The sequence below is a fragment of the Pinus tabuliformis genome, chromosome 3_1, assembly GCF_031772625.1.
Source record: "Pinus tabuliformis cultivar Carrire ecotype Pingquan chromosome 3_1, CPIR1, whole genome shotgun sequence".
Taxonomy (NCBI): Eukaryota; Viridiplantae; Streptophyta; class Pinopsida; order Pinales; family Pinaceae; genus Pinus; species Pinus tabuliformis.
In genome coordinates this window covers 15,939,814-15,966,566 of record NC_142301.1, presented here as the reverse complement: position 1 = coordinate 15,966,566, position 26,753 = coordinate 15,939,814, and the positions used below count along the sequence as shown (strand labels likewise).

The 26,753-nt window shown below is 38.4% G+C and overlaps 1 protein-coding gene across 1 annotated transcript; it reads right to left on the bottom strand.

The window, feature by feature from the left end:
• Window positions 1-1,298: 1,298 nt before the first annotated feature.
• LOC149185550 (putative receptor-like serine/threonine-protein kinase At5g57670) lies at window positions 1,299-17,304 on the bottom strand. The gene is made up of 8 exons (XM_089409078.1): window positions 17,121-17,304; window positions 16,426-16,571; window positions 4,281-4,572; window positions 3,535-3,692; window positions 3,152-3,231; window positions 2,904-3,039; window positions 2,376-2,525; window positions 1,299-2,228 (listed from the first exon to the last, which is right to left on the bottom strand). Exons 1-8 carry the CDS (start codon window positions 17,302-17,304, stop codon window positions 2,082-2,084), a joined length of 1,293 nt encoding a protein of 430 aa, XP_089265204.1. The 3' UTR covers window positions 1,299-2,081.
• Window positions 17,305-26,753: the final 9,449 nt, after the last annotated feature.

Sequence of the window (26,753 nt, the reverse complement as noted above, 5' to 3'; positions counted from 1 at the left end):
CATGCATTCAAATCATGGACCTCTTGTTTGAAATCCTTCAGCTGAAGTGTCCTGTCCTATAATTGATTTCTCTTATGCTAAGATTCTCAGAGTTTTTTTATCTTTTGACTTGACCTCCTTTGCATGTTGAATCTGAAGGGGATTGAACTGTTTTTGCAGCTCTGCCAGTGCAATCTCCTTTTGATATAATTGAGTTTTCCATTGTGTTCTCAGTTGTTCTTCCTTATTGATGAGTGTTTGATCAAAGAGGCAATCTTCTCATCCTCCTCCCTTAGCAATTCTTGTACTTCAATGGCTTTGTCCATGGTGGCAGAAGCATATGCACTTATGAATTGAGTTAACTTTCCAAGTTCATCAGCAGGGGCAGTTGAAGTACCTTTCCAAAGAACTTCAAAAGGAGAAGCTTGTGAAGTTTTCCCTGGGACTAAGGCCTGGGAATCATCTATCTTCCTTTTCTTCCTTCCTCTTTTTACCACCGCTTTGTGCGCAGGGTTGTAAAAAATATCCATCGAAGGGATCTCTTCAATGTCAAGAAAGATCTTTGAAGTTGGATTTGCTGGAATAATCTCCACTTTAGTGCGGGTAACTGCTGAGAAGGAGGCTTAGTTAATGGAGTTTGCTGCTGAAAAACAATTTCTCCCTCTAGATCTCTTTCCCTTGTTCACCTTGCTTGAACTGCTTCAAGGCCTTTGTTGGTGTCCAAGTATGAATCATGCAATTCACCCAATCCACATTTAATTGTCAACCTGAGGTTCTACCAATTGTTTCAAGGCTATCGTGCACTGTATGTGCAGGCCACAGTTTCCCTACCCAGTGTTGAACATTAGCTATAAATTCATCAATGTGTAACAGCAAGTAATATTGTAATTCATTAATTATCGCAAAAGAAATAACAAATAGGACACTCTCTTGGTCCTACTCACTATCAGAACTGAATCCAGATGCAATTTTGATTAGTGGATGTCACACGCATAGGCTTTCATGCACAACCTGAAATCAGATTAATAGCCATCATATAAGTTTATATGGGTTGCTTTTATCAAATTTGGTTCTGCATTTGACTAATGACCTCATCAATAAGAAATTGTCTAATTGTTCTAATTTTTTTGACCTATTTTGGTTTAAATTCACTATTTTGGTGGTGATTTGATTAATTAGAAAAGTTACTTTCTTGGTTTCTTGTTAATATCCAACAATGTCAGGTAATATCGCTTCAGAAATTAGGAGACTTTTGTTTTTTGTTTTATATTAATAAAAATCAAGTATATATCATATATTACATATCAATTAACAGGTACTATAGCTTCAAAAATGGGGAGTCACTTTTTTCCTTGAAAATGCATCATGTATTTCTTGAAAAATCAAGCAAGAACATCAATGGTAACATATCCAGTGCCCCACACAGTGGTTACACCAGACACCCCTGCATACACAAGCAAGAAGGACTAGCATATCCGCCTTGGCACCCGCTTGGAGAGAATAGCCATTCTAGCAGCGATCTGAATAGCCAAATCTGTTCTGAAGAGAGAGACTTGCCAGGGTGAAAGATATGCTAGCATTATAAAAAGTGGCATGATGGCCACATCTCCATAAGAAAGAAATCCCAGTTACCACATACTCCACCCAGCTTGTCGGATGATCCACTTGTCCCCAAGCACAATCATTGTTTACAAGGCATTGCTCGATTTCGGAATGATTATTATTGCAATGTGTCACAGGTGGGTCTATCAAGCATTGTCTTCCCAGTTTTTTAGGTAGTTTTATGCCATGGGATAATCAAAGTGGAAAACAAACATCAACAGACATAATCACCTAAATATCAAAGTGATGATGCTCCTTTGTCAGTAATATATTTACCAGAGAGGAAGAAGTTACTGACCAGTGACATCTACCACATTTTGTGCATCCAAATGGACTCAAATTATTTTCCAAGGGAACTCCCTACCTCCCAAACAAATAGTTCTACGAGCAGCATTCTATTACCCTTAACCAGTTAGATACAAGCTTCAGTGTTAGATAAGCAATTTCTGGTTGCTTAGAAAACAAATTAAAATCACAGTTGTTCTGAGGAGGCTTCTCTATTATATGGTTCTATTCGCATCAGCACATTCAGATTCCGATTCCCCAAATCCCCAGAAGTCATCATCATCTTCATTTATCAAGGATGTTGGCATTTTCCAATAATCCGCTAGCTCATTACTTTGACCTTCTATCAATAACTGTAACACCTGAACGGAAAAATCAACAACAACATTGCCAAGTGGAAAATCAATATCAATATTGCCAAGAGTTGAAATAATTTAAAGAAAAGAGATAAGATAACAAATCCGGGTGTGCCAATGAGAACTTGAATTCTGAAAGATGAATCAAAACACCTCATTCATTGATGGCCGCCAGATAGCTGAATGTCTTACGCAGAGTGAAGCAGTTAACACCATTCTCTGCATCTGATGAGTGTCATATTGACCTTGAAGCCGTGGATCTACTAGTTCATGAATGTTTCCAGACTCCATTAAGGGTTTGGCCTGGACCAAATGCAGTCAAACTTGGCATAAATCCACTTATCCACCAACTATCTTTTGTTGCTTTTGATTTATTCGGTCAATTATATTCAACAAAGACGTTCAATGGTATTAAGAAGAATCCAAGTACCGAAACCCCTCAACTTGATTTTTCAATGCAAACAAATGAATTTGACACAGAGATATTATTATGATTTAATCTTCATTGTATTAGGCCATCACATGTCACAACTATACATGCGCACGTCCATGGGTTAGTAAATGGCCTTCTATGCAGAACTAGAAAGTTAACTAGGAAAGGCATCTATCTTTTGATGGGGCATGCTTTTGTTAAGTTTGTGGGTAAAACATAGTTGCTTACAGACAAACAATTGTACTCACCCAAGACAATATGTTCTGCTCAGAAGCATCAACTGGTCTACGACCTGAGATAATCTCAAGTAATAGCACCCCAAATGAAAAGACATCAGTTTTCTCATCGACAATCCCATGCAGGAAATACTCAGGTGCCAAGTACCTGTTAGAGAAATTTATCGCATTATATCACAACCCTGTAAAGAAAACAAGCCATTATGGGCATTAGTAATGTAAGATTTGAGGTAGAGGTGGAAGACTAAAAAACTACGAACCCAACAGTTCCTTCAATTGGAGTTACAGAATGATGAGTCCACTGTTTTGGAAGCCATTTTGACAATCCAAAATCTGAAATCTGCAAAGGTCAAAACAACGATAAGATTATAAACCAAAAATTAGATATTCAAGTACTTCTACTATCAATGACAATCAGAATACAAGCATAGTTACAAGAATTATCATTCTTTGGAAACATTTTTGCATTGAGATGAAATATATATGAGTCAACAATATCCTAAACAGAGAGATATGTGAAGGTATCTTCTATTGTGCTTTTGTCCGATCAAATTGAATTTACCATGGTTTTCAAATGGGTTTCCTACCAAAAGATTGCATATGTGTTCCATTTTATTGCAAGTATACATTTGAGTTGGGTTACCTGTGGTTCAAAATCCGTGCCTAGCAAGACATTTGAAGACTTTATATCTCTATGGATGATGCGTCGCTGGCAGCATTTGTGTATATAATGCAACCCCCGTGCTGTTCCAATTGCTACCTTGTACCTAATTGACCATTCCAGCACCCTAGTCTTGGTACCTGTTTTTCATAGATAAATTTACTTTGCGATTTTAGAATACTAATGCACTGCTTGTCCATGCAATATGGTAATCAAAGTGGAGTTTCAGCAATTGATTTGAACACGAAATAAAGCTGAAAGCACTCCAAATCATGAAATTGTAAACAAAATACAAAAAATGTTTCTCAATTTAGGTTCTTGCTTTTCTGTTAGGAAAACCTAAACAGAAATCTAATCGGCAATGAGCTATAACTGTAAGTTTGCCCTTATAGAAAAATAATTTAAAAATGGTGGTCTCCATCTTGCGCTTCAGGAGATGATATTTTTTGTAAAACTCTGTGTAAGCTGTTGGCACGCTAGCTAGAAGCTTGATCCATCACATCTTGCCAGATTTCATGGCCATGATGGCAAGGGGCTAACATTTGCTAGGGGAGATATGACCACCATCGTTTAACCAACCAGACAAGCCTCTGTTAACTTCAGAAGATGATTTTGAATGCAATTGGCGGTTTTTCAGTAGCAGAATGAAATTAACACAACTAGTCACGCCTTGGGAAGATTGCACATCCACATCTTACAAACCATCTCAGGACAATTTGGATAATTACCATGAAGGAGCGAAGCCAAGCTACCATGTACATTGAAATGGAATATGAGATGAAGACCGTTCTCTATGCAGCACCCTATCAATGAGGCTATGTTGGGATGGCATACATGCCCAATAATTCCTAGTTCTGTTAGAAATTCGTTTTCTTTTCGTTCATCTGTGTTTGCTTTTGCCAGTCTCTTAACTGCGATCATCTGCCCATCAGATAAAACTCCTTTGTAGACCTCTGCATATCCACCTCTGCCCACCAAGTTATCTGCAGATACAAATACAGGAGTAAGACTTAATATTTTCTACAAGGATTTCCAATTAATAAAGCTTAATCTTCTTAACAATGCTTTCTAATCAGCCAAAGACATCTAACAAGCATATGTAAACTTCGACAGTAAACCAAGATAAGAAAGTTGATATTATTTGGAAGACCTCATGTCAGCGATCTTATAGCAGCAATATCTGTATTAAAATCTTTTTTGCAAAAATCAGCAAAAATCAAAAGAATTGAATGATCTGGGATCTTTTCTTGATTGATGTTTTCAGAATTGCATGAAAAAACATGTATGCAAACACTTAAAGAAGAAGCAATATAAAGGAGATCCTAGAGACAATGCACACAATATTTGATAATGGAGTTCGTCCAATGTGGACTACATCTCCGGGCCCTGCTTCGATAGTGGGGAGGACGCTTCATTCATCTCAAGCAAAAGTGAAAATGAGTACATGGCAAAATACATCATTATACCTCCAATACTGGGAGTGACTTGAAAATGGGCTACTCAGATCCACAAACAAACTACACCAGTGAAATCCTCTCAAAATTCCAAGTAATTTGAGTATAAACTTGACTATATTCTATCAATGTCAACTCGGGCCCCTCAAAGAAGTTTTTAGATTCCACCGCAGATTCCTTCTAGGGATATTCCCCTAGGAATATTCTCTCAAAATTTGTGCCACAAGGTTTTGCCCCTGGCCTGGTTCCGTCGCGCACAGGGTTCCTAACTGTTCTGGTTCAACAGCCTCCCGCCAGTCCTCTATTATGTTTGAATGAAATGAACGAGTTTAAATAATCCATGGTTGGTAGACTAACCAAAGCCCTGGCGTTTGGACTCTCAGTTGGCATATGATATGTTAAAATGGTTTGTTGGCGGGGGTCGCGGGTTCAAACCCCACGGACCCCCATTTTGGTGTACACCCATTTGCTATATATATATATAGATATATATATCCGTCGAACAATATTACATAATAGTTTGGAACCCACCAAATTAAACTGTTGTTTAAACAAATTCAAATCGTTGGACCATTGTACCATAACAGTTAACCAAATTATTTTTTTGTTGGGCACATATTTTGATCTCGCAGCATAACCTTATGCACTAACCATTCATAAAACATTGTGTGGCATCCATTGGGCAGGGGTCCCAACGTCAAACCGGTGGGCCTCCGACCCCCATTTTTTATTTTAAAAATACTACAAACAACCCCTTAAAATATTTGTTCGACCACCCTATCTTTGACAATGAAGTTGTTGGTGCAATGGTCAGTAGTTTAGTTGGTTTGGAATGGTGTCGACAAGGTTGGGGGTTCGACCCCCGTCCGTTACTCCTCTTTTTATAATTGGTCGACCTGAGTGGCTAACCACGAGGTGCATGTGGCACCCAATGATTGGGCCACATGGCGACCGCTGGTTAGTCCACATCACTGCCACCATGTGCCACTGAGGTCAACAAGTGGTGCCATGTGGTGTTGCTGGATGGTGCAATATCAATTCGTACTACCTGTTGTGCTGCTGACAGGGCTGCCATGTGGCAACCTGAGGGAATGCCACGTGGCACCATGTGGTACCAATATGCAATTTTTTTTACTGTTTGTTTCAAACTTCAGATGGGAGTAACTTTCTCCTATGAAGTTGGATTGAGGCGCCATTTGCGTCGTTGGATTCCTTGTGACGAGCTCTTAAACTTGGTATTGGTTTCCCTGAATTTTGAAGACTTTGTCTTTTGGGCCATTAGGGATACTCCTAGATCATTCCTCCCCACTAAAGGACTTTTGGTCCTCTAAAAGTATAAACAGTACTGCAATCTTGATCTGCATAACAAATGTCTCTGACAGGCCACCTTTTCTTTCCTTCACCTTTATACTTTGGAACCAAGAATGATGAAGTCGACACCTGTATCCATATGCAAATCTGTAGCTGCCAATACATGTCCAACTTGCAAGATTCCAAACAAGACCATACTTGCCAAGAGTTTATAAAACACTCATGGTCAAGTTTTTACAATAGAACCCATACCCTTTGCTATCCAACTAAAGGCCAAAATATCACTATGTTGCATTCATAAGTGATGTTATACACCTCATCACTTTTACAAGTTTTTTCCCATCTATGGGGTTTTTAAAAGCAACATGTGATTTACAATGGTGGCCATACTCAACTACTTAAAAATGCTACCCATATCTTACCTAACCAAGATAATGGGCTTTCTTCTTGTAGTTGGCTTCCTTGTTGAACTACTTCATCGGCTGGTTCCTTCACAGGTGCTTTCATATGCTCTCGGTCCTTCTTTGGGCATATCTAGATGGAGCTTCCAACATGTGGATTTTTTATGTCCACCCCTGTTGCAATGGCTTTTCTTCCTCCAGACTTTCTTGACCTTCTTTTGTGTCTGCTTCTTGGGTGACATATCCTTCCTTGAACGGATGTCTTTGGTGCAAGCCCAATTGGGAGAACTTGCCTTAGCACTTCCCTTGAAATGCTCACTATCACTAGAATGTTGCGATGTGCTTTCAACATCTTGTACTGACTCAGCCTTCTCACTTGAAGACTCCCGTCTCCGTGGGTTTGGAATGTCTTTCAAGTTCCTCTCTGACATAGCCCAATCCTGCATATCAAGGTAGTTCCACCACTTGGATGGGATTCACAATGCCTTGGCCATTAACTCCTAGGCCCTTTCGTTCATATCCCATCTTCTTTATTACCTTTGAACCAATTCTTGTAGTGTGCTTTTCAAATGCACCAAAATCATCATTATAATGAGAACATGAAACTAAAAAATCACTGACATTGTTTACCTCAGTTGCCAATTCTAAAGTAGGTGATGATGGCTTCACTAAGCCTTCACTGCACTTCAACTTTTCCAAGGCCTCTTTTGTGGCTTGTAATTGAAGTTGCAATCCCTGCTTCTCCTCTTCTGCTTCTTGTAGAAGTCTTCTTAGTTCAACATTCTCTACTTGAATGCTTTGGTTGATCTCCTCAAGTTCTTGGAGCCATGCATTCTTTGATGTTCTGCCCATCATTGGTCCAACACCTACAATCCCAACAGCTGTGATCTTCATCTCATCGCCTGAATCAAAACCCAGGTCATGTTGCACTATAGCAACAATTTTATACTTCCCTTTGCCACCATACTTCTTAGGCTTCAATTCTGGATGCAGTTTCCAACAATGCTCCTCATCATGCCCTTCTTTCTTACAATGAGTGCAAGAGGGTTTTTCTTCCTTTTTCTTTGTTGTCGTTGTCTTCTTTGCATGGTCGTCTTGTTCATGCTTTCCCCTATTTTCAAGGTGAATAGCTTTCACACTAGCTTCATCAAGAGTAGTGGATTCAAACATCAACAATGAATGCCAAAGGTAACTATGTAAATAGCCAATATATTTCATCAAAGTATCATGTGAGTCTATAGTAATATTTAATGTTAATGCTTGTTTCCTAAACTCTTTTGTGAAACTTTGAACAATCTAGCCTTTATCTTGTCTTAAATGTTGCCATCCATCATGTCTTTTTGTCGGTATCCCAATGGATAAAATTGCCCTTTTAATGCAGAAACAAATTCCAACCAAGAAAAGATGAGTTTACCCATATGCTTGCTACCTTTCTGAAGTTTGCTCTCCCACCATACAAGAGTGGTGTCTCGCAGTCAAAGAGATGCTAACTGGATCTTTGCCTCATCCTCTTTGATCTATTGTATTCGACAATATACTTCAATCTATCTGATCCAATTGTTTAGCTTTTCTGTATTAGATTCTCTGTTAAACATGGGCAAATCAAATTTTACATCCAACTTTATAAAAGGCTTTTTGGTGTTGAGATATCAATACTAGTAGGATTTAAGGTTTGATTCCTCTTTCCTGATAATTACTTGTGAATTATGTTGGCCTCTTTTACTTCTTAATTAGTTTATCTTTCATCAAGCAATTACCAAATTATATGTGTATGAAGATCACAAAAACAAGAGACACAAGATGTAGGCGCATAGCCAGGGCAAAACCCCTATAAGGGGAAAAACCAATAAATAACTCTTCCTTAGTAGATTCAATTCAAGATGAGACACTTCCAAACTTCTTAGACCTAGACAAAGACCTCCTCCAACCACCAAGTCAGCCCTTCCCTGCAATAGATGATCTTCACAAAATACTCCAAGTGACAGCTCCCCAACAACAACTTCAGTTCAAAATTTCGGCCCCCCAGCAACAGAACTTCGACCCCAGCAACAGAATTTCGGACCTGTAGTAAACATAGATTTTCGGCCCCAAAAACTATGCACGTGTGAGAGATAGATAACCTAGAAACTTTGATTTAGGTCTTCCCAGCAACTTCATCCTCTTCCAGCTACTTCACACTCTTTTTCTGCTTCACTTGCTTGAAGATCGAACTTGTTAAATGAATGTGACAAATAGGCCGAATCACCTTTCTGCTGGTCGAATTGCCCTTATGTAGGCCGACTTCTTGGGGACAAGGTCGACTTGGTGTGGAGGTGACAAATTACCTTTTTGACTCAAAAATAATTCTTTTTACATGATACAAAAGCCCAAGAAGGGTCTAATAAAAATGACAATGACTCTAATGACTCAAGACAAAACCTAGAAGCCTTCAATGGAGGCTTTGACCTAGAAAACTTTGACCCAAGCATGAAACCCATGATTTAATAAGCCATTTTCTTTAATAATAAATTTTATTTTTAACAAGTACAATTATGAAGACCGAAGCTAGTTACATTCTTCAACACTCCCTCTTAACTAGGGAGGTATTCATAATTACATATATAAGAGTACATGGAAGATTTCAAAATGAAATGAACTACGAAGAGTTCTAGCACACTCAGTGCTACGGACTAGATTCCTGACCAGGGTAACCTATCCGGGTTCTTGACTAGGGTAATCTATCCTAGTGGGGCTACGATGGACTAAAGCTTTCATCCAGTCTAAGTACCATCACGCTTACTTGCTAACCATCAACCCAGGGATCTAGGTGCATATCCAAGGTCAGAGCTCCAAGACCAACACCACCCTCCCTCTTTAGGATCTAGAAATCAACACATAGGCTGTCCAGATGTCCTCCCAAGCATCCACCATTAGATGCTTTATCTCTCCCTAATAAACTAGATATATCCATTTGTCCAAGCATGCTTCCAAAGTATTCAACCTTCTTGTGGAGAGATTTACCTATACAAACACAAACCCCAATCAACAATAAACTTTCAAATATACATACAAGTAAACACAAACCTTCGGGGTCCTCAATCATCCTGATGCCACTTATTCATATACAAATTGTCGGAAGCTTTCTTCTTCTTTCACTTCTTTAGTGGTATCAAATACATCCTCAGTACATTGCAAATCTATTTTGTAGTCTTCATTCATTCTTCGATTTCTTCTTCAAGGTATCCATCATGACTATCATAATATACCCTCCCTCTCAATTGGGGAAATGTACTATTTCTTCTATCCAGGCTCCCTCTCACCCTAGAGAGATTAACAACTTCATAACATTGGAGAAACTTCATTCTTTCAAGGCTTCATCTTTCTTATGGCATCAAGGTCATCTTGATCATCATCATTCTTATAGCTTCCTTTCATCATGCTCATTATTATAAACATCTTCAATCACAAACATCTTCAACATCTTGAAGATTGTGTACCCGCAACACATTTACAGCAAGTACAACCAAATACAAACATACAAAAGCATGAAGTTAACTATATCAAAGTCATATTACTATAATGGAATCATTTTGACTTTAGACACCAAATACCTAAACCTAGTTAGGTTCATAATTGATAAGAGACACATCTTTTACATACTAAACTTCAACTTCTTGCTAGGGTTTTGTCATAAACCCTAGACTCCATCTTTGAGACACAGAGCCTTAGATATCAGTAATTCAATCAAATAACAATTCTACTATACATATAAGGTTTCAACACTATGCTTTTACATGTCAGACTTCTACTAGGGTTAGTTGCAAACCCTAGATTTTATCATCAAAACTAAATCATATCAAAAATTAAAAACAACATCATCATCTCCTAGAATATCAATCTCTACTAGAGTTTTACAGACTCTAGATTTTACAAACTAAAACATGAGTATCAACAATTAGGTTATCATACTCGCATATACATATCTAGGATTTCATGCACTAACATCTCATATCAACATTCATATGAACTAGGTAAACCCAGGACACAAACATCAATACATCAAAGTTAGATATACAACAATTTTATTCAGACTAGGGTTTCGAATGTATACCTAGGGTTTCATTCCTAGGATATTACTATAAAGGTTTTGTTCAAGAACCCTAAATCACCAAACCCTAAAAATATAGGGTTTCATTATATAACCTAGACATTCACTGCAAACCCTAAAGGACTAGGGTTTTTACCAAGACATTATCAAAACCGTCAACTTTTAAAAGAATAGGATATGTTCTAGACTTTATCAACAACCCTTAAGTGGACAAGGGTTTCAACATTAGCATCGATATACCCTTAGGTTAGTGTTTTACAGTGAACCCTAAGAGTTCGAGTTCCACAATAATGATCAAATGATAATATAATGAGGCTAATTTCAATCTAATGACTAATCACCCTAACAACGATCTTTACTATTCAAAACCCTAGACATAAGGATAACGGTAATGTAAAGAAATTTTCAAAAGAGAATGAACATACCTTTTCTATGAAGATAACCTTGTAACAAAATTTGTAGGTTAATACATACCTTGAGTTGTTCTTTAACAAACTGTTATCACTTAGAAAATAGCCCGGTTGTAGAGGGAAAAAACTACGGTAACCTCTAACTGCTTTAGATTGAAAGTTGACCCTTCAATATGGAGAGTGATCACTTAGAAAAAAACCCGACTGTAGAGGGAAAAAACGAGGGTAACCTCTAACTGCTTTAGATTGAAAATTGGCCCTTCAATTTGGAGAGGGATCTCTCCTAAAACTCCACTACTCACTGTCACTAAGCAGCAGACAATTTAGCTCATTGGCCAGATTTAGTTGGTAACACATGAACTTTGTTTGGAAGGAAGATGGACAAGGACCATTGGGCATGGAGTCTTTTGACATAAAATTGCTAGCTACAGGCTATATGAACAAGTTTAACAGAGGCAGGATAACTTTAGGTTTCTTAGACAAATCATCATCAAGTTATGATAGAAGACAGTAGGGAGTAAACATAAAAAACAGAGCAACTAGATGATTTCTGTGAGTGACATTTAAGTTGAAAAACATATGAGCAATTTGGAAAATGTAAATCTGAGCTTACAGACAAAGTTCGAATTTAATCACTTATTTCCAAATGCAAAAGACTTATGAATCAGATTTATGGCTTAGAAGAAAAAGAATACACTAGAAACACCGACAAGAAACTTATCACACAAGAATCTCTGCAAATTGTACAAGTAACATTGTTCACAACAAATTCTATTATCTCAAAGGTATACTCAATATACACGGTTCTTCAAAATCTCCAACCCTTGGTCACTTGTCATTATCGGCTTTATAGAATATTACAAAACCATAACCAAGTTTTCAACAAAAACTTTAATTACAAGATTAAAAAATAGACAAGTATATCTCTAATTAGAACTACATGCATTACATTGTTTAATCATAAAACCAAAATATAAATATTTTGTATCTGAAGATCATGTTGTTGCTGGAGAGCTGGCCAAAATTAAGGATCAAACTGATGACTAATATCCTGCCAAGAAATTCCGAAAAGGCTTGCTTTATCATTATGCTCGATGTGTCAATTTCTCCCCTAACATATGGTCTTGATCCACAAAAAGGACATCTGGCAATTAGATCCTTCCATCTGGGTTGTATTCGTTCCACAATGCTTCTTGTTACCTTCAAAATAGCCTTTTCCTTCAGCACTGACGGATTTACTGACACCTTTTCAAATCGAGAGAAAAACTAGGATCGCTGACAGACTAGTTGTCAGCACTTCGTAAAAACCTATGCAAAATCGCGCTGACAATCCCACTGTCAATGCTCATAAAAAATGAAGCAGAAAAAAAACTGACAAGCTAACTGTCAAAGCCCGCTCAAGATGCCCTTGAAAACTGCTGGCAAAACAAAACTCTATTCTGAAAATGATCAGCCAAGTCTGTTGGTTGCCTCTAACAAGATATCAACCTTGCTTTGTCTCCCTTTCCTGGGTTTCTTAGCCTCTGTAGCAGGTTTCTTACTTTGCCCCTAGGCCATCTTAGAACTGAAGGGCTTTTCTTTGTTAATGATCAAATCCTTTTGAGGTGTATCATCTACCTCAATGACCTATTCTGCCAACCTAGGGTTTTGTTTAAGTTTGATATTTAGCGTGAGTTTATTCAGCCGTCTAGTATGTGGTCTTCTTCCTTCTCTATAAATCTCAGCTAAAGTAGGCTCTACTTTCTCTGTCTCGGGTTCAGTAGCTTGAACCTTTGTTTCCTCTGTTGACTTAGTGACCTCAACCTCTGCAGGAGAAGATACATGGGGAGAGGGCAAACTCTTCTTTTCTCTAAGTCTTCCACTTCTTCTTGTATAAACCCTTTCCAATTCAGGAACTAAAGGAGGGGGAGGTTTTGTTCTCTTCTGGCTTCTGGTTCGAATAGATGAAGTCCCCTACTCTAGGGTTTGGGGTTGTTCAACAATTTTCTTGGTTCCTTTCTTTCTGCCTTTGGCCTTAGTCTTTGGTGTGACAGTCTCTACAAAACCCCCCCAAAAGAGAAAGTGCTCCCATGTTCTATTGATTTTTCTTAAATGATTTTCAATTAACAATTTAATCAAGCCTTTGTGATAAATAAAATGAGAGGAAACATCTGGTTTTGCTCTGACCCTTGCAGACATTTGTTTAAGACTCATCAACAAAAAGTAAGGGGCATTCATCTTGACTTGTCCTGCAATGTGAGCGAGGAAGCGGAAATGATATAAATTGACTATGTTGAAGCGTCCCTCACATGTGAAATATGACTGTGCAATCCTTAGGAGCAGGTGCCCTTCGCCCTTCAACCAATCTCTCTGTATCTCTAGAGTCTGAACGCCAGGGCCTATCCTTGTATTTGTCCTTCAAGAAAAATGGCACATCAATTCCAGCCAAAATGTGGCTTTTAAACCACCTTTCTCTGTCCATAGGGAGCCTTGTAGCCTCTGTAACCACCTCCTCTGTGATAGGGAAAGAAATCCCTCTGACAGTAACCCTCTAGCCATCAAATCCTTCAGCAAAAACCCTAACAACCCCGTCATGGTAACATGTACATCGAAAGAAAAATTCATCGCATCCAACCTCCCAAAACCGCTCTCAAGCCTCTAGATATGCTTTGAGAATGTTGAGTCCTTTGGGTTCCCCTTTGTGCAAATTTCCGCTCTTCCCCATAACCACCATCCAGAACAAAGGCAACGGAGATGGGAGTGGGATTCGATCGCAAGAATGCAGGATAACATTGTTTTACTTCGATAGATAAAACAATACAAAGGATTAACTATGCACAACTTTTAACTCATGGTAATATGATTACTTACACCATCCGGAAACATTTGAGATTTAACGTGCTAGTCAATCAGTCATACATAAACATGATGAATTACACGATTCATTTACCATAACGATTACTATCCAACAGTAAAAATATCCCCATGTGAAATTATGATATGACATGTTACCATTTGATTAGCTAGCGCTCGCTTGCGCCGTTTATCGCTCCTCTACTGACGTGTGCTTTGTGAGCGTTTGATATTGACATTTGAAAATTCAAAAGGGCATCGATACTCGAGTTGTCAGCATTTTATGTTACAAATTTAAAAATTGGCGCTGATACTCCAGTTGTGAACGCATTTTATTTTACAAATCTACAATAGGCGCTAAAAATCCATCTATCAACGCATTTTTATTTAACATTTTACAATTGGCGAGGCAACAAAGAACTCGCAGCTCCAGTGCCTGATCCATTGGGCCAACTTTTTATTCTGTACCACTACTTCAAGTAACTATTTTATTGACATGAAATAAAACTGCACACTATAATGAAACTTCAAATCAAAGTCTAACAAACACTAGTTTGGATCTTAGGGCCTTCACTCAGGGCTTCAAATCCTTTTAAGTGTTATCCACACCTGCAACTGCTTTGAAAATAAAATGGATATATACAAATGGAAAATGAACATTACTCTTTCAAGACAGGTAAGGTTTTAGAAAATGCCCATTTATTGGGCCTCCACTGATGAGCTCACCCTCTAAATCCTCCAGAATGAATGCATTCTTACCACGAAATGCAGTTATTTTGTAGGGGCCTTTCCAAAGATGATAAAACTTCTTGTGCTTCCCTTTATCTTCAATCCTAGCATCCCATCTCAAAACCGTATTCTGAATTTTAAAATTGTTTGCTTTCACCTTTTTATCAAACACCTTTTTCAATTTGTCCTGGAACAACTCTGATTGATTGTATACTTCTTATCTCATTTCTTTAGCTTCAATAAGTTGATTGACTCTTCTTTAAAAGTCATTAGGCTCTGCATCATGCTCCTGCAACAACCTCATTACAGGTATACTTAAAGAAACTGGAAAAAATGCTTCAATACCATAAACTATTTGAAATGGAGAAGTGTTGATTGATCTTTTGGTACTAATTATGTCCGCCCATAAAGCAAATTTTCGCTTAGTATGCCATGCCGTTTTGTTGTCTTCCAACAGTTTCTTAATAATTTTGATTAGGCTTTTATTAGATGACTTTGCCAAGCCATTTACCTGGGGATAGTAAGCTGTAGAATGGCCCAACTTGACATTATACTCTTCATAGAACTTGATCATCTTATGGGATTTTGAAGGCCTGAGCATTGTCTCGTATAATCTTTCTTGGGCGGCCAAATCTAGAGGAAATTTCTTTTAAAAACTGAATTACTACACTATATGTAGCTTTCCTATTTGGAATTGCTTCAATCCACTTTATGAAGTAACCCGTAGCAGTCAAGATCCACTTATGCTGACCTGAAAAAGTTGGGTGAATTTCTCCAATGAAGTCCAATCCCCATTGTTGAAAGGGGGTTTCCACTAAGATAGGCTTGAGAGGTAATGACAATAGCTTAGCTTTTCCTTCAAAGATTTGACATTTGAAACAAGTTGCCACTTCCTTATGAACATCTGAAAATAAAGTTGGCCAGTAAAAACCTGGCCTAAGGATCTTATTTATTGTAGCCTTCCAATAGTGGTGTCCTCCACAAACACCCTAATGGAAATATTTTACAACACTCTTTGCTTCATCTTCAATTAAACAATTTCGGAGAATTCATGATGGATCCTTCCAGTACAAATATCCATTGAGAGAAAAATATTTAATTGCTTTCATTTTCAGCGATCTTGCTCGGGTTTTGGTTGTCCTTGGTGGAGCCTCTAAATTCTGCAAAACGTAGATTATATCATTGTACCATGGGCATTGTTTTAGTTCATTAGACACTTTTAAATTCATCATGTCATCTGTGTCATTCGAACATATTGATAAAAAATCTATACCAAAGGAATCAACATTTGCCTCTGTCATCAGTTTTGCTAAGCCCTGGCCTTTAATCAGTTTTGTTGGCTTGATCTCCAAGTCATATTCCAATAGCTTAGCGATCCACTTACCTCTTCTTCCATCACTATTAGGCTGACTTAAAATGTCTTTAACTACGCCGTTAGGGACAGAAGCTTTAACATGAGAATGCAGAATATATACTCTAAAGTCTTTTAATGTCTTAACAAGAGTGAAGGCCTATTTTTCCATGATATTGTACTTCAATTTTGCATCCCTTAATGATCTGTTGAAAAAAGAAATAGGTTGTTCTTGATTATCTCTGTTTTTCTGTAGCAGTGCTCCAGAAATGGTATGTTTAGATGCAAAAGAAAAAACCAGAAATTTCTTTGAGAAATCTGGGCTTATTAGAATGGGAGTTTGTGTTAATGCATGTTTAATTCCATCAAATGCTTCTCGAGCTGAAGCAGTCCACTTAATCTTGTTGCCCTTTTTCAGCATGTTGGTAATTGCCTTTACAATTTCTGCAAAATTCGGAACAAACCTCCTCAGAAAATTAACCTTACCTAGGAAAGATTGTATTTCCTTTTTACTTCTTGGCAGTTCTAACTTTTTGATTGCTGCGACTCTGTCTGGATCAATTCTAATTCCCTCTTTGGAAACTATGTGACCCAATAATCTACCCTCCTGCATAGCAAAGTGTGACTTCTTTGGATTGAGAGATATGCTGAATTTTCTACACTTTAGAAAAATTTGTCTGAGATGTTTTACGTGATCTTGATCCGATGGCGAGAAAACTATTATGTCATCAAGATAAATCACTACAAACTTGATGACACCTAATCCGAAACGGATGAGGTGAAGCCGGACAGTCATCTAGAAGATGAACTGATCCGTTTTGTATTTGTATAAATAAAGTGCTAGCTAATGAATAAATAAACAATCAATGTTTTCTCTCGTTCAAATGAGGAGTTACCCTAGCCTGACATGGTATCAGAGCTCAGGTCCCAATCCCTTAAATTAGCTGTAACTCCTGCTGGCCACCTCTGCTCTCTGCGCTGCCTCTGACATACCTGTCTCTGCGCCTCTAAGCCTGAATACGCTGCCTGAGCGTTTATCTGACACACCAGCGCTGCATATGCTCTCTGCGCCCTCTGCCATTACGTTGCTGCCAATACGTACGTTGCTGCCAGTACGTTGAATCCAGCTGCAAGGCGCTTGACACTTCCTGGAAGGACGCTGCGAGACTCTTCTCATTACTGCGTGTTGGTGAAACTGAGGTATCGTTTTGTTAATGGAGGTATGAGTATGCTAAGTGCTGTGGACTGCGTTGTTTATTTGATGGACTGCGTTTTTGTAAACCAAACAATGTTGCTGTAAAATGTTTGGGCTATTGTTCAAGTGGACTGCGTTTTTTAATGGTGCGGAGTCCTTCATCCGCTGAGATAAAACACTCAGAAATTTGTTGCTGAAGACTCCTGCGTTTTTTTTTAAAGACTGTTCTAAATGGTATCGTTGCGTTTTTTAAAGACTGTTCTCGAGACTGCGTTGGATGGCCACCATACTCATTGGATATTCGTTATTGTTACATCGTTTTGGATTTAGAATAAGTATTCGTTATTTACTCCGGATGTAAATTCTGTTGACTACTTTGATTCGGAACTTCAGATTTTGAGTTATAATCGTGCATGCATTTTAGACAGTCAATCAATTCAATCAAATGTTTCAATAACGCATGATAGAATGGCACTATAACAGTTGATGACAGGTTTTTATGATTTGGATGGTATGAAATGAGCATTATACTCTTAAGATTGCAGATTTCATTCCAGCATTTGTCAACAGGCAAAGACAAGGCCGAGTACTGGAGGAACCATTTCAGAGTGGGTATATACTTTAACTGAGACTGCGTTTTAAAAAAAAAAAAGAGCTGTGGGTATATACTTTAACTGAGACTGCGTTTTTTTAAAAGAGCTGTGGGTATATACTTTGACTGAGAATGCGTTTTTTAAAAAGCGCTGTGGGTATATACTTTGACCGAGACAGCGTTTTCATGTGATATATATATGATATATATGTGAGCAGTTATATGTATTTGAGCGCCCTTTGAACAGTGATATATGTGAGCAGTGAACAGTGATATATGTGAGCAGTATTTGAGCGCCCTTTGTTTTTTGAACAATGATATATATGTGAGCAGTGATATATATATATATGCTATGGAATGTTAGAAGAAAATAAAATGCATAAGGCTATCATATAAGAATTTTTTTTCCTAGCAGAAGTTTTCTATCAACAGAAGTGTTTCTGGCAGAGATTTTTTTTACAGAATGTATTCAATCATTTCTATGGTCGGAATAGTTCTCACTGGCAAGGAGAACTATTCTGAATGGTCCCGGATGGTAAAACACACCCTTATCTACAATGAACTGTGGAAAGGAGTGTGTGTTGGAGAAGAAGACAGAGACCCTGTGCAGCCCACATCAGACAAAGAACTCGCCATTTGGGAAAACAAGAACAGCAAAGCCTTTGCATTGATCGCAGCATCTGTAAATGAGGAAGTAAGTTGTCATATTTCATCCTATTCCACTGCCTTTGAAGCTTTACAAAAGCTGAAAGAACTCTATGATACACATTCTGCACTTGAAGTTGTTTAGTTCATGATTAAACTCTTCACCCTTGAACTGAAAAATAATGATCCTCTTACTCTTGCTTCTGAAATAAAGTCTATAGTGCATGATATTAAATCCACTAAGGTTGAGCTGGATATCTCTCTTATTGCCTTTCTCAAAGCACTCTATCCTACCTACTCTAACTATCTTGAGTCTTTACAAGCAAATGGAAATCTTAAATATATAACCTTTGACACTCTTGTGAAAAAGTTTGCTGAAAGAGAGAAAGCCTTTGGAAAGAAAACAGTCCCTGAATCTTCTGAAGAGACTGTTTGCCTTGCTCATAAAGAAAAGCAACCTGCTCAAGATTCTACAAGAGGAAGAGGTGGACGAAGAGGAAGAGGAAGATACTTCAGAGGCAGGGGGGGCAGACATCCTCAAGCAGAAAAGGCAGATCTGCATTGCATTCGCTGCAAACGAAATGGATCACATGATGCTTCTACATGCAAGCTACCATGGGACAAAGTTGAGCAGAGAAGAAATCAGCAGAAAGGTAAAACTGATGACACAGACAAAGGTAAAGCACCTGAATCCGCTCACTATATTGAGGCACAATGTAACATTGGAGTAAATGAAGACTTGTTTAATGCTTCACTTGCTTCTTCGAAAAATGACTGGTTGCTTGATTCAGGAGCAACCTGTCATATGACTTATAGGAAAGAATTTTTTGAAGATTTCACTAACAATGTTGATGGAGCAGTATACTTTGCAGATCAGTCAAAAATCAAGCCATCAGGGCTTGGCACAATCAGGCTTAAACTGCCTGGTCTTCCAGACTTTCTTCTGGATCATGTTCTATATCTCCCACAGCTGAAGAGAAACTTGCTGTCTCTGGTCCACATCCGCCAGCAAGGTCACTCCATTCACATGTTTGATGGCAAGCTTGAGGTAAGAAAGGCATCTGACCACTCACTTGTCATGAGGGGTATAGAAGAAGAAAGACTCCTTAAACTGCAAGGAACCTCTGCTCATGCACAACATTTTTCATATGTTTCTCATCATGATGAAAGTACACTTCCATCAAGTTTATTATGGCATGCTAGATTTGGACATTTAAACTATGATAGTCTCCGCTTATTGAAGAAAAATGGTGTTGCTGGTTTGCCTACAATTCCTAGAAAACATAAACAATGTGATGCTTGCATTCTAGGAAAGCACAACAAACAGTCTTTTCATGATTCACATTCAAGAGCACATAGGAAGCTTGAACTTATTCATTCAGATTTATGTGGTCCAATCCCTGTTTCTTCTGCAAATGGAAATAAATATATCATGACATTTATTGATGATTACACCAGAATGTGTTGGGTTTACTTATTGAAGAACAAATCTGATGCTTTTCAAACATTCAAGAATTTTCATAAGTGGATTGAAAATGATGCACAATTTCATATTGGGTCTATTCGCACTGATAATGGAAAAGAATATACATCAAATGAATTTGAACACTATCTTCGCCAACATGGGATTAAACATCAAACAACTGTGCCTTATAATCCTCAACAGAATGGTGTAGCTGAAAGAATGAACAGAACAATTTTGAATATGGTACGATCCATGCTTTTCTTCAAAAATGTAAAGACAATGTTTTGGGCTGATGCTGTTCTATGTGCTGCATATATAAATAATAGATGTCCATCTAGTGCTATAAGAAACAAGACTCCTTATGAATTGTGGTATGGACATGTTCCTTCGGTAAAACATCTCAAGATATTTGGTTCCACCTGTTATGCTTTAATACCAAAGGTACATAGAAACAAACTTGGTGCTAGAAGTCGTAAGTGTATCTTCCTGGGGTATTCAAACACATCTAAAGCATACCGCCTTTATGATGAAGTAAATAAAAAGTTTGTTTTATCTAGAGATGTCATTTTTCTTGAATCATCCAAATCTGACAGTGTTGTTGAGCGGCAACTTGATCGCTTGGATAGATTCACAAAACCAAAATCATTCCAAGAGTTTGATAATCAGATTCCACATCTTGAAGGGGGATTCCTATACTAGATCAACATGTGGAATCTCCTTCTGAAGAACAATCTCCCCTGCATGACACTCCAACAACGGATGATGCTTTAAGTGATGTAATTGATAGAATTGGGAGACTCAATCTTGATTCAGACCCAACTCAATCAACAGAGCAGCCTGGACCATCTCAGAAAGGTCCCCCAAAGTGGCTGACAAATACACTTGAAAGTGTTCATCCTGATGAAATTGGAAAAACAGGAACCCGAAATTCAAACCGACAAGATGGAGGTGATGTAGATAACTCTAATTCACCTGTTGATATGGATGTTACTTATGATTGTGAATTGAACTTGTCTACAGATTTTGAACCAACTTCCTTCAAAGAAGCTGCTTCTCATGATGAATGGAAAGAAGCGATGCAGAAGGAGTATGATGCCCTCATAAAGAATGGCACTTGGAAGCTGGTTGATCCTCCATTTGGAACCAAACCAATTGGCTGCAAGTGGGTCTACAAGAACAAGTACAAAGCTGATGGCTCACTTGACAAGCACAAAGCTAGGCTTGTGGCAAAAGGTTTTGCACAGAAGGAAGGGGTCGATTATGAGGAAACTTTTGCTCCCACAACAAAATGGGCCACCATCCGGACACTCTTTGCACTAGCTGCTCAGAACGGTTGGAAAGTCCATCAAATGGATGTAAAAACTGCATTCTTGAATGGAGATCTAAAAGAGAATGTTTTTATGTCCCAGCCTGAAGGATTTGCTGTGAAAGGACATGAACACAAAGTATGCAAACTTGTGAAGTCCTTGTATGGCCTCAAACAAGCACCACGAGCCTGGTATGAAAAACTAACTGAGCATCTTCTGAAACTCAACTTCAATCATTTTGATCTTGATGATGCAACTTTATTTGTCAAGAAAGTTGGCAAAACAGTTGTATATCTTGTGGTATATGTAGATGATCTTTTAATGACAGGGAACAATGAAAGTTATATTGCATCCATAAAGAAAGAATTAGGAAATTTTTTTGAAATGACTGATTTGGGCTATGTTCATTACTATCTTGGCATTGAAGTAACCCAACATCCAAAGTCCATATTTCTTTCTCAAAAGAAATACATTGGAGATTTGTTATACAAATTTGGCATGACAGAGTGCAATCCCCTTTCTACTCCAATGGAACAAAACTTGAAGCTCACATCTACTGAAGGAAAGGAATTTGAGGATGCAACAAAGTATAGACAGCTTGTAGGAAGTCTCATCTACCTCACTACTACCAGACCAGACATTTCATTTGCTGTTGGAATCCTCTCCAGGTTTATGCAAAGGCCTTGTGAGGGACATTGGTTTGCTGCAAAAAGAGTTCTAAGGTACTTGAAGGGAACTCAAGACCTTGGAATCAAGTATACACAGGTGGACGACTTCAACTTGATTGGATACTCTGATTCAGACTTCGATGGAGACAAAGAAACTGGGGTATCTACTTCAGGATATGCTATGAGTCTTGGATCAGGAGCTGTCTCCTGGAGATCACGCAAACAATCAGTACTAGCAGATTCCACAACAGAAGCAGAATATGTGGCAGCAGCTGAAGCAACGAAAGAAATTGTGTGGCTCAGGAAAATTCTTGAAGATTTGCAGGTAAAACAAATACAATCAACTCCACTCATGATTGATAACACATCTGCAATAAAGTTGGCCAAGAACCCAAAGTTCCATGATCGTACTAAGCACATCAATACTAAATATCATCTGATCCGACATCATGTTGAGGCCAAAACAATCCATCTCTGTCATTGTTCCACAAACGAGCAAATTGCAGACATCTTCACCAAAGCGCTTGGAAGAGAAAAGCTTGAAAGATTCAGAATGATGCTTGGACTCACCAACATCCCTTCAGATTAAGGGGGGGAATGATGACACCTAATCCGAAACGGATGAGGTGAAGCCGGACAGTCATCTAGAAGATGAACTGATCCGTTTTGTATTTGTATAAATAAAGTGCTAGCTAATGAATAAATAAACAATCAGTGTTTTCTCTCGTTCAAATGAGGAGTTACCCTGGCCTGACAAAACTTATCTTTTTCATCTACGAATGCTATGTCCATCACCCTTTGGAATGTTGCTCCAACATTCATCAACCCAAAAGGCATTTTGGAGTACATGAAGGTGCCCCATGGCGTAGTGAATGTTGTCTTGTCTTGATCTCTCGAATTCACCAATATTTGGTTATATCCGAAAACCATCAAGCATGGAAATCCTCTCAGCACCAACCACTTTCTGCAATATATATTCCATCTTGGGTAGCGGATAGTTGTCTTTCAAAGAAACCTTATTCAGATTTCTGAAATCTACACAAAGTCTGATTTCTCCACTCTTTTTCCTAATCGGAACCAGATTGGCAATCCAATTAGAAAATCTTAATGGTACAATGATCTTAATAGCAAGTAACCTCTTAACTTCCTTTTCTATTAATGGCAGTAGCTTTGGATTGATCCTTCTAAGCTTTTGTTTGAAAGGCTTCTCATTCTCCTTGAGTGGAATAGTGTGTTGAATGATGTTCTTCTCATAAACCTTTAAATCTTCATACCTCCAGGCAAACACATCTGAAATTCCTTTAACAATTCAGCATATTGTTGCTTCTGCTCTGCCTTTAAAGAATTAGACACCTTAACTAACTTAGGATCATCTTTGTTCCTAAATTATAATCCTCCAACTCATTATCACTTGGCTGAATCCTAGGTTTTACAACTACATCATTGTTATCAAACAGTCTTTCTAGAGGGACCAAACCTCTTGGAATAAAATTGTTGCTTAGCTGAATAATTTCTTATCTAGCTATAGCATTCATCAAAACATATGATTTTGCATTCAAGTCTGGTTCTTCATCTCCATTCTGATCAACAGGGGTATTTGTAAATTCATCAACCATCTCTAAGAATCTTTGGATCTGCTGATCATCTTCAAAAATCTGCCAATGCTTGATGTTGTCTGGGATAGAGGGCCTATGCTTTACATTAATCTCATATTTTCTATTCGGATGAATGGGAATTTTAAAAGCACTAGCAACAATAGATAAGCAGTTTGCTATTGTGTTTTCTTCTCTAGAAACAGTAGAAATTTTATGTTCTAAAAATAAATTGTCAAACATATCCCATACCTCATTTCGATAAGCCCTCGTCCTCAGTTGTTTGGTTTGATATATGCCCAAGACCCGCTTGACAACCAACTCTGAGTATCCGAAGACACAAATCCTCTTTACTTTCTGCTCTCTCAGCAATTTAGTCCAATGATCAGAGCTTCATACTTTGCAATGTTGTTGGTGCATTCAAAGTACAGTTTGAAAGAGTGCAGTTGACTAGTAATATTTGGAGGAATTATCCAAATACCTGCCCTTGAACCATCTTTTCTAGTAGAACCGTAAAAGTGCATGTTCCATATCTCGTCATCTTCAGCTGGTTGTATCTTCTCCTTCTTAACTTCATCTTGAATTTGATGTTGTTTCTCTTCTTCAAAGTAGAAATCATTATAGAAAATCTGAGAACCAAGCTTAGTGTCAACTGCATAAAGAGGATTTTTTTCCGGTTCAGCCTTGCTACTCACCACATATTTCATTTGGACCTCCCTGTAAAGTCTCCTTAGTTCTCCAAATACTGGGATGGATGCATAAGACATATACATCTGTAGGGTGCCTCCCAACCCAGCTGACCAAGACTGTCAAAGCAACATGCCAAACCTGGGTGGGATATTTGCTACTACCACGTCCATAACAATACTTTTCGCAGGAATTTGGGTGAGATTTACCACAAGATCTTTGATTAATCCCAAGCACTTGACCTTTCTCGAATCGAAAGAAAACAAATCTTTATAAGGCCGAGAAACCTCAAGCCCCAGATTGTCCATCACTGACTTAGGCATCAAGTTTTGTGATGATCCAGAGTCAAGCATGGCATTATGCAGGATCATGTCATGGATATTTAAACTAACATAAAATGGAGGGACATCATCATTCACACTAGTTACGTGAGGGTTGAATACAAACTCAGGAGCATCATCATTGATATTGAGAGAATCTTGTGCATTAATGTTTATCTGATCAGTCTTTGAATCCTTCACCATTGTAATGATTTGTTTCCTATATTGCTCATTCTGTAATAGTTCAGAAAAAGGAATAGGAATTTTCGTTTTACCAATTTCATTCTCTAAATTAAATGATACCTAGGCCTTTTCCAACTCCTTCATATCCTTCTTGGCATCATCCACTTTTTTCAGAGCATCCTTGTTTGGGTCATCTACCTTTTTCGGAGCATCCTTCTTTGGGTCATCGACCTTCTTAAGTATGTCTCTTTTAGGCCCAGCTTGTTGTTGTCCTGTTGCAAGCTTCAGTGTTGGAGTTTTAATTGGAACATTTTTGCCCCTGAGGTTGTACTGTCTTTGAAGATCGGCCACTGCATTATTGTAACCCAACTGATAAATTTCTGAATCAAACATCAATTGACTGCCATCTTATTCTTCTACAGACTCAAAGGATTTATCATGCTCTTCTTTAGTCAAAAACACTTGAGTTTCCTGATCATCAAAACAATTAATTTGTTGATCTTCTTCTTCAGGCTTTTCATCGACAAAACTCTCAAGTAAAGGAGCTCTTACAGTCTGTTAATCTTCTGGACTTTTCTGGTCTCTTTGGCGGTTTTGAGAGCCTTGAGGTCTCCTAAAATTAGGGTTTGGGATTTGAGGCTAAGGCTTAGCCCTAGGAGGAGTTAGCTTATCCATTGTTTTCAACATAACGTAATATTTGACATCTGATGAAGAAGAGGGTTCATCTTTAATTACTACCTTCCTTTCAGTCCTCATTTTTTCCTTTATAGCCAACAAGTTAGTTTCCACTCCTATGGCATTATTTTGCATGGCTTCCAGTGTAGCAGGGTTTCTTTCTCTTAACTGAAAAGCAAATTTTGCGTCGAAGGCACCGGGATAATGAAGAAGGGCTAGTCCAGGAGGTGGCTTGATCTCAACTGGAATAGAATTATAAACTCTGTTAAACCTAGCAGAAAATTCCTGCACTGTTTCCCTTGGGTTTCTCTTCAAATTTTCATATTCGGCAAAATATGTAAAGGATTTTTCTTCACCTCCCATCTAGTAAGGAAACACTGCTCGAACTGTTGAAAATTTGCAATGCCTCTTGCTGGGAGTACTCTAAACCATTTTTTGACTTCTCCTGAGAAGATTTGTGCAAAAAGCCTTAATTTAACATCTTCATGATCTACCTCCTCCAAATCTATGAAGTAATTAAATTTATCCAAGTGTTGTTGAGTTGTAATGGGTCTTGTCCCATCAAACTGAAGTAAATGCTGACCACAATTCAGGGGAAAATCTTGTAGTGGAGTTGGGCGATTGAGAGGGTGTATCTGTTAGGATATTCCGACACATAGGAAATAGTTAAGTTCAACTTGGTCTAGTATAGAGTTAGGTAAAGTGTGTTTCTTTACCGTTGTACATTTTGTAACTTACAATCCGACGGTCACGATATGTAGTGATCCGACGATTCACTCTCACCTCGGTATTACCGACACTTGATCCGTGGCTTGACACCCGATTGGTCCATGAGTTCTATTTAAAGCGCATGGAGGGTCATTGTTCGGGTAATCCGTGCATGAGAGAAGCTTATGTAAATTTTTCATTCTTTGATTAATAAAATTGCCTGTAGTACCCACGTTGGGACAGCCGTGGACTGTTTCCCTCTTTGAGGGTTTAACCACGTCAAAAATACTGGCGTATTGATCTGTGATCTGGTTGTGAGCGGTGTCCTTTTGGTGTTCTTTCCGAGGAACTTACCCTGTAAATTCCTACATGGTATCAGAGCTATTTGAGGGCCGCGTCCGTTGGTGATCCAAATCTGAAGCCGGTAGAACTGCATGCGGCTGTCGTTTCCTAGATCTGCTGTTTCTGACTGCTTTCGGGCCGGGAGGACTGCTCTGTTGCGTTCTGGAGCATATGTTTCCAGTGAGGAACCCCTTTCGTTTTCATGCGAAAAGGTTTCTGGAAGCCCTAGCTGCGTCATTTTTCAGAA